At 60.3% G+C, this 8,209-nt stretch overlaps 1 protein-coding gene across 8 annotated transcripts; it reads left to right on the forward strand.

The window, feature by feature from the left end:
• The first annotated feature begins 202 nt into the window (after nt 1-202).
• STARD10 (StAR related lipid transfer domain containing 10) lies at nt 203-7,344 on the forward strand. Of its 8 annotated transcripts, none has more exons than XM_085587486.1 (6): nt 203-534; nt 4,368-4,515; nt 4,732-4,835; nt 5,016-5,133; nt 5,846-5,898; nt 5,973-7,344. In XM_085587486.1, the coding sequence occupies exons 2-6, from the start codon at nt 4,374-4,376 to the stop codon at nt 6,198-6,200; spliced, it is 645 nt and encodes a 214-aa protein (XP_085443612.1). In that variant the 5' UTR covers nt 203-534; nt 4,368-4,373; the 3' UTR covers nt 6,201-7,344. The 8 variants fall into 8 exon arrangements, with proteins under 8 accessions (XP_085443612.1, XP_021388139.1, XP_021388141.1 ...); XM_021532464.4 differs by having other exon boundaries at nt 4,373-4,515; XM_021532466.4 differs by having other exon boundaries at nt 203-460.
• The last annotated feature ends 865 nt before the right edge of the window (nt 7,345-8,209 follow it).

Consider the following 8,209-nt stretch of genomic DNA (forward strand, 5'->3'; position numbering starts at 1 on the left):
TGGACTGCCCTTCCACCCAGTGCTGCCGGCTCCCGCCTGGTCTTCCCGGTTTCTCCTCCCCGCCACCGAGATCCCCCCAATTCCTCCGCCCTGGTCCCCCCAGCCCATCCCCAGGTCTCCCCCCGCTCCGCCCCGCGGTGCTCCCCGCCCCGGTCCCGCCCCGGTCCCGCCCCGGTCCCGCCCCCCGGTCCCATCGCGCCCCGCGCCCCGCAATGCCGCCCTAGGGGCCGGCGGCTCCCGCGGCACCGGCGCGGCGGGGCGGGGGCGTTCCGGGGCCATGTCGGGTCACGACGGCGGCATGTCGAGTCGCGACAGCGTGCAGATCCCCGACGACCGGGACTTCGGGGCGTTCCGGGCGCAGTGCGAGTCGGAGCGCGGCTGGAGCCTCACCTACAGCAAGGGCGGGGTGGGGGTCTGGGTGCAGCTGCTGGAGCCCGAGCGCGCCCTCCACAAGATCAAGGTGAGACCTCCCGCCCGGCACACCCTGCTACGCGGTGAGACGTCCCCATCCATCCCGGGCACCCCCAATCCACGGTGAGACCCCGCCCCGGCATCCCCCTGGGACTGGGGTACCCAGCGGCAAGGATGGGGCGCGGGGACGGGTGGAAGCAGGAGGGACCCTGCACCAGGGCGATGCTGCGCCTTGGGCTTGGGGGGAGGGAGTGAGGACCCCACTGTGAGTGGGAGCTCGGGGTTTAACCACCACCCAGGGGTGAGTGGGAATCTCAGGGAATAGCGGGGTCCCTCAGGTGATGCAGCACCTTGGGGCGAGTGGGGACTTGGCCAGTAGGGACCGCAGGACATGTGGGGTTAACTGGCACACCAGGACAAATGGGCAGTCTGGGGACCCCAGGACAAACACAACTCCAGGGCCAAGCCAGGCAACCCTGAGGGCTGTGCAGGAGGGACTAGGGGCTCAGCCAGGGACAAACAGGAACCCCTAGGGCATGTGGGGCCATGGGTCCTCCCCACTTCACCCATTGGGAATGCACCTCCCATGCTTGCTGCACACCAGGAGTAGGCTTGGGGACTTTTTGGAGCCTGCAGCCACTGGCCTGCTATCATTGGGGCTGTCCCCCTTGCCCAGAGCTCCCTATGTCCCCACTGCATTTCCCTGTGGGTCCCTTCTCTCTTGGTGCCAGTGTGCTGGCACAGGCAGGTGCACGCTTATCCTGGCTCTTCCCTCTTGCAAAGTGGGGACACCGGGATTCCAAGAGACAACTTGAGACAGGAGCAGTGTACAGATGGGGTTACACTGGAGTCTCTGGCTGGTGTCCCTGTCCCTGCTGGCACCTCCATGATGCTCTCCTGGTATAGTGGGTGGCATCACCCTTGCCCTGGTGTTGAGCCCAGGTGGTGGTGGTGGCAGCAGTGACAATGCGGCCTGCTCACACACTGCTCTGCAGCAGGCAAGCAGTTGGCACCAGCACTGCTGGGGAAACCTATCCCTGGGGCACTGGCAGTGGCTGTGCCCGGCTCCTGCCGTGGAACCACCGGGTTGCTTCCACTGTAGCATGCTGGAGGAGTTTGGGCTGCTGTGAGCCAGGAACAGATCCCCGTTGTGCCCTGGTGGCAGCAGTGTACTCTGGGAGGGGGGATGGTGGGCTCTGGGGTGTAGGGAGTCACTGGTGCCACTTGCAGCCTACCCCATCCCCACAGAGGTGGGGACCCATGGTGGGTGGGATGTGGAATGTCCATCACTGTGGCATCCAGGCATGGCTCTGTGTGACAATGCATCCTGACCCACCCCCCCCTTTCCAAGCTCCTCGTGTCCCCTAGCCCTGCTGTTTGCTCTTGGGGGTTGCATCCCAAAACATTCCCCGGACTGAGGTGGCGCCTGGGTACGTCCCCTCCCTGTCCCACAATCCCAGTGTGCCACGTTGGCATGGCAGGGACCCAGCCCACTCCAGGATGTCCTGGGACAGCTGCTCCCGTGGCACCTGGAGCTGTCTTTTGCCTGCGGGGGTCCCTGAGCCAGGTTTCCACACCCTCCTGGACAAAGCCTGATTGGAAAGGTCCAGCTGGGTGTTCATATGTTGATTCCACGTGTGTGCCACTGGGTATTGGAGACCCTGTGGGGTAACAGTCCTTGTCCCCACCTCGTGGCCCCCAGCAGCACCCAGGTCCACCATCCCACCTAGGATGAAATGCTCCTGCTGGGAGCATTCCATTGAAAGGATGGACGCATGTGGCATTGCTGACGTGGCACAGCAAGGGGCCCAGGGGTTTGCCCCTTATGCTGGGGGGTCTCTTTGTGGGTGCTGGGGATTCTCTGCTGTTTCCAAGAGCTGGTTTCCCCCTGAATTCATCCTGGATTCCTCCTGGATTCCTTGCCTAATTAAGTGGAACCTGAAGGTCTCGCCCTGCTTTGAGGCTGCCGCCCCCTCCTCCCCGCCCCCCTCCATTAGGGATGCAGCTCCCGTCTAACCTGTTTTCTGGAGTCTGGGAACAAGCTGGTGCCATGGCTGATTTCTCAGTGGGACATTTGGGGGCCTTGGGACTGGCTATGGGTTGGGGGAATCCAGCCAGGACACCCCATCCTACCCGGTGGGGCAGTGAGTTGGTACCTGGGCATCTGAGATCTCCCAGGGATGATGGTTTTCCCTCTAAATGGGCTTTTCCCAGAGGATGACCAGGAACCAACCTGTAGGATGCAGTGGAAAGATCTGGGGTGTTGGTGAAGCTGCCAGTGAGGATGAGCTTGGGGACCCCCTTGGTGGCTGCAGCCCTCACCACTCCTCCAGGCAGGGGTAGTGGATCTCCCCTTTGGATCTGCTCCTGTCCCACAGTCTGGCACCCATTTCATGTTCCCTCGGGCACAGCATAACCCCAGCCCTGGGGACTTCATCTCTTTCTCCTCCACCTCCTCTTCCTCCTCCTCCTCCTCACCCCATTAGTCAATATTGACTCAGGGTTGGGTGTGCATTTCCAGGCACTTCCCAGGTGGCACCATCCCCTCTCCTGCTGCGACCCCCCCTTGGCACTCCCCCAGGATGTGAGTCACCTGCAGGGCAGGTCCTGCACTACTGGCTTGACCAGCCTTGCTGCTCTGGGAATAATCCACCTGAGCATGGTGCTGGGCTGGCCTGGGTGCAGGTGGGAGCAGGGATTCTTCAAGAAAATCATCCAGGAAGGCTCTTCCCAAAACTGCCCTGCAGCGGTGGGTGTTCCCAGACAAGTTTTCGGGTTAGTGGAGGAGCTGGAGATGGACTCTGTGGAACAGGGATGGGTCTCTGAGATTGAGGATAGGCACTGTGGGGTTGAGGGCAGACTCCATGGGGCAGGGATGGATCTGTGGGGTTGAGGATCAGCACTCTGGGGGTGGTGCTGGGCTCTGTGGGGCAAAGATGGGATTGAGGATGAGTGCTGTGGGGGAACAGGTTCAATGGCTGTGTTGCACCAAGGGGCATGTGAGGCTGTGCCCCATTGCTGGGTGCTTTTGTGCTCCTTCCCAGGGCTGGGAGGGTCTCTAGTACCACGTGCTGGGGTGACAGGGCCAGTCCTAAATCCTGAACTGCAGGGTCTGGGGTCCGGAGGAGCTGATGCCATCCCTGGGGATGAACAGGAGCCGGTGGCATTCCCAGGGACAGGCTGCTGCCTGGTCTCCCTGCCCCACGCTTGGCTCCTTGACCTTGGCAGATGGCATCCCTGCTACAGGGGTAGCTGCCCTCACCTTCTTTGTTCTCCTTGTGTTTTTGCCTTCCCTGGATTTGGCTGTCGTAGTTACGGAGCAGCTCCCCACTCTGCACCCCTCCAATGCCTTCTGTGTGTTCCATGTTGCCCCAAGGCACCAGGCACAGCCCTGCATGCTGGCTCCTCTTGGCTCCCCTGTGCAGGGATGCCACTTTGCAGGGAGCACATCCACGGTGATGGGGGAACAGGTGGGAAGCAGGGTCCCCTAACCAAGGATTCAGCTCCACACTGCCTTGAGGCCCTGCATGCCTGTGCTATGGGTAGCAAACTGAGCTGCTCTTTGGGATCCAGGCCTTCTTGGAGGAGGATGCATTGATTGTTCTTTTATAAACATCTGAGAGGAGACAGCTCCACCCCACTTGCTGGGGCTTCCCACAGCTGCCTTCCCACTTGGGGGTCCCCATGGCTTCCTTCTCTCCCAGGGGTCCTCACAGCCACTCTCACACTTTGGGATCCCCACTGCCCCCCTTCTGCCTGACATCCCCAGTGCTGTCTTCTTATGAGTTCCACAGCCACCTTCCCACCTGGGGGTCCCAATGGTCATCCTCCCACCACGAGGTCCCTGCTGCCATCCTATTGGGGATCCCCACAGCTGACCTCCTGTGCAGGGTCCCCAAGGGCACTCTCCCACGCTGGGGGCCCCTGGCAGGTCTCTCATGCCCCCTGCCTTGCAGTGCAGGATGGAGTGCAGGGACGTGCCGGCGGAGACGCTGTACGACGTGCTCCACGACATCGAGTACCGCAAGAAGTGGGACACCAACGTCATCGAGACCTTTGACATCGGGAGGCTGACGGCCAACTCCGATGTGGGCTACTACGCCTGTGAGGAGGGGCCGAGGGGATCTGGGCGGTCCTGGGGGAGGGCTGAATCCCAGGGCTGCTACCACTCCGCCCCTGGGTTTGGCGTCCGGGGGATCTATGGTGTCTGGCTCTGAAGGGAGGAGCCTGTATACCAGTTTGGGGGGATTTGGAGAAGGGGACCCCATTCTTGAAGGTGGGTGTCTCACTCTGGAACATCCCACCTGGTGCTGTCCCTAGGGAGGTGTCCCAAGCCCCTGAAGAACCGGGACGTGGTCACACTCCGCTCCTGGCTGCCCATGGGCTCTGACTACATCATCATGAACTACTCTGTCAAGCATCCTGTGAGTTTAGTGGGGCACCAGGGGTCCTGTGGTGCTGGGCTGGGGCTGGGGCTCACTCAGAGCTTGGGGAGATAGGCTGGAGAGTTGAGGGGGTCATGACAGCCCTGCTTGTGGCTGGTACCTGCTGTACCCCACCTGCCCTGCCACTGACTCGCGTTCCCTCCTTGTTCCCCACCACAGAAGTACCCCCCCCGCAAGGACATGGTGCGGGCTGTCTCCATTCAGACAGGCTACCTGATCGAGGGGACAGGAGCCAAGAGCTGCACCATCACCTACCTGGCACAGGTGGACCCCAAAGGTGAGAGAGGGACCCCCCAGCTCAGCACCCTCAAGTCCTTCCCTCATGTCAGTGTGTGCTTGGGGGGCCCAGTGGGGTCCTTTTGGAACTCAGGGGGGCTTAGTGGGGGTCTCATGGGTTCTCAGTGTAGGCTCACTGGGAGTTCAGGGTGGCCTCTGGGCTTAATGGGGGCTTTGGGCTCAGTGAGGACTCAAGAGTAGCTTGTGGTCTCAGGGTGGGCTAGGGGAAGGCTGAATAGGCACTCACTTAATGAGAGCTCAGGTTGAGCTGGAGGTGGCTCAGTGGGGATTCTTTTTGGGCTCTGGGATTTCAGGGCAGGGTCAGTAGGGCTTCAAGAAGTCTCAGGTTGAGCTCAGGGGGACTCAGGATGGGTTCAGGAGGACCTGTGGATATGCTCAAGGTTGGGCTTGGAAGAGCTCATCAGCAGGAACATCTTGGGATGTAGCCAGAGCCAGACCTGGAGCATGGAGCAATGTCAGGAGGAAACAGATGTGTTCTCTTGAAATCTTTCATTTTTGGGGCTTGAAGAGGGACCCAAAATGCTCAAGTCACTATTTTTGACCTCTGCAAGAGCAGAGAGCAGTGTGGATTGAACCCTGTTCCCTCTCTCTAGCCACATGTGCCCACTGAGAGTGCTGTGGGGGTCCTGGCTTTTAGGCACCTGGGGGGATGCTGGGGGTCCCACTCCCAGCCACCCCTCCCTTCTCTCCAGGTTCTTTACCGAAGTGGGTGGTGAACAAATCCTCCCAGTTCCTGGCCCCCAAGGTGAGTTTGCAGCACGGGGGTGGGGCTGGTGTGGGGGTAAGGGGTCTCTGTGCCCATCTCACTCTTCCTCCCAGGCGATGAAGAAGATGTACAAGGCATGCCTCAAGTACCCTGAGTGGAAGCAGAAGCATGACCCTCACTTCAAGCCCTGGCTGTTCCCGGAGCAGAGCCGACTCCCAGCCCTGGCACTCTCTGAGCTCTCCCTCCAGCATGCGGATTCCCTGGAAAACATTGATGAGAGCTCCCTGGCTGAGAGCAAGGAGGACCGTGGCGAGGGCAGTGATGAGGACAGCCTGACCTGATTCCCCTGGGAGCTCCTCTCCTTGTTCCCCTGGCTGGGACAGCCTGACACGACACCCCCACTGGGGGCTCCTCTCCCTATCCCCCCACTTCCAACATGGTTTGTGTCTCTATCTCACACACCTGTACACATGCACCCCCACTTTGGGTTCAGGGGGACCCTCCCATTGTTGTACCCCTGTCTGGGGACAGCAGGGACATAGTGGGTCCCCCAGGGTGAGAAGTTTGGGGTTGTCTGGTCACTCAGCCCTTGTGGGACACCAGTGCTTTCCCTATAGGTGGCAAACCCAAAGTGACCTTCAGCTTTTGCGGGGGCAGAGGAAAAGGGGGGGCCCTGTGTCTGCTCCTCAGCCCTGGAGACCCTTCCACTGAGCTCCCCCTCTGCCCCCCATCCTTGCTCCCCATCTCTGTTATGGTCCAACAGAACTGCCTTCATCCCATGGGATCCCCACCCCCAGCAGGGGGTGCTTGGGCACCTGCCTGCACCTCTGGGCATACAGAGGGATTCTTGGGGGGCTTCTGGCACCTCCTGGCATGCTGGGAAGGAGGGCCTTTGGGGATTTTTGGCATCTCCAAGCATGTAGAGGGGAAGCTTCTAGGCTCCTGGCACCTCCAGCATGTTGGAGGGAATGCTGGGGTCTTACCTTCAGGCATGTGGGATTTGTTGAGGGGCTCATGGCACCTCCAGATGTGCTGTGGTGGATGTTTTGGGGGCTCCTGGGATCTCCATTCATGTTGGGGGGGGTCTTACGGGCTCTCAGCATCTTCAGGTTTGTTTGGGGGAGGCTTTGGGATAAGCTCACACCTCCAGGTGTGCCCAGTGTCTCTGGGGGCTCCCAGCATCTTCAGGCACGTTGAGAGGACTTGGGGTGGAGGGGGGGGGGGGGGGGGCTCCTGGCACCTCCAGGTGTTCTGTGGGTCTCTGAAGGCTCCTGTCCCCTCCCCTGCCTTTCTAGGATGGGGACCCTTTCCAAGCTGGGTGCCTGAACCCTTCCTCCACTGGAATTTGAGGCCTTGACTGGGGGTTTGGGAGCTGGTTTTTGGCCGTGCTCCTGCCCCCTTCTTTTCTGGGGGTGCACAGGGGCATGGGAGATTTTGTACCTTGTACCAGAGCTGATTATTTAGGAATAAAATAATTAAATCTGGCATGGGAGGGACTCAACCTCTGTCCCACCTTGGTCTTTTGAGAGCCATCCCTGTCCCCATAGTGCACTCAGGCAGGGGGTCCCTGCTCATGGTGGGTGCTGGTGGGACCCTCAGGGGTTGTGGGACTGTCATCTCCAGGGGTGCTCTGGGTGGTGGTGATGCCACCAGAGGGTGACAGAGAAAGCCCTAAAATGAATTTGCAGTGGGCACTAACTAATTAGGCATGAGGCTACATACATGCCCCTGTAGTTGTTTTTCCCACAGCCCCAGCCAAGCCAGTATCACCAGTACATTTTCCCCAAAACCTCTGGGAGAGGAGACTGAATTTTTGGGCACTCTGGGGGGATACATCCTGGCTTCTCTAGGAGGAGAATACTGGGGAACAGAGCTGACACTCCCAGGGGTTGTGGTCCTTTTGTGGAGCCCTGGGACTCTTGTCTCCTCCTGGGGTGCACCCAGGGGCAAGGCTGCTTGTGCACCCCACTTCTCCTACTGCTGTGGCACCCCAAAACCTCAGCAGGCCCCAGCCTTTCTCTGTGCCCTAGCAGGGTCTTGGTGGGTGGCATTGTCCAGCATGTGCCATTCTCTGTGCCTGTATCTCTGTCACCTGTGGGACCGGGGCGGGCACTAGGGACTTGCTTCCCATTTCTCCTCTTAATTTCCACCCCCCCACACCCTCCACCCCTTCCCACCCTCCTACACTGATCCCAACTAAAAATAGAACTCAATTAAAAAGGAACTTGGCCACCACCTGCCTGGCAGGTTGGAAATGGAGCTGAACTGGATACGGGACACCCTGCAGCGGCTCTGGAGCCAGGGGGACACGGAGCAGGGCAGGTGACGGGGTAAAGCCCCTTGTGGGGAG

The sequence above is a fragment of the Lonchura striata genome, chromosome 1, assembly GCF_050655825.1.
Source record: "Lonchura striata isolate lonStrDom1 chromosome 1, ASM5065582v1, whole genome shotgun sequence".
NCBI classification, from domain to species: Eukaryota; Metazoa; Chordata; class Aves; order Passeriformes; family Estrildidae; genus Lonchura; species Lonchura striata.

Bases quoted from the DNA above. Each gene is read 5' to 3' on its own strand.
- STARD10 (XM_021532464.4), top strand. From the start codon at position 278: ATGTCGGGTCACGACGGCGGCATGTCGAGTCGCGACAGCGTGCAGATC. The intron at 535-4,372 runs GTGAGACCCCGC...CTTGCAGTGCAG, and splicing joins CCGGGCACCCCCAATCCACG to GATGGAGTGCAGGGACGTGC. The intron at 4,836-5,015 runs GTGAGTTTAGTG...TCCCCACCACAG, and splicing joins ACTACTCTGTCAAGCATCCT to AAGTACCCCCCCCGCAAGGA.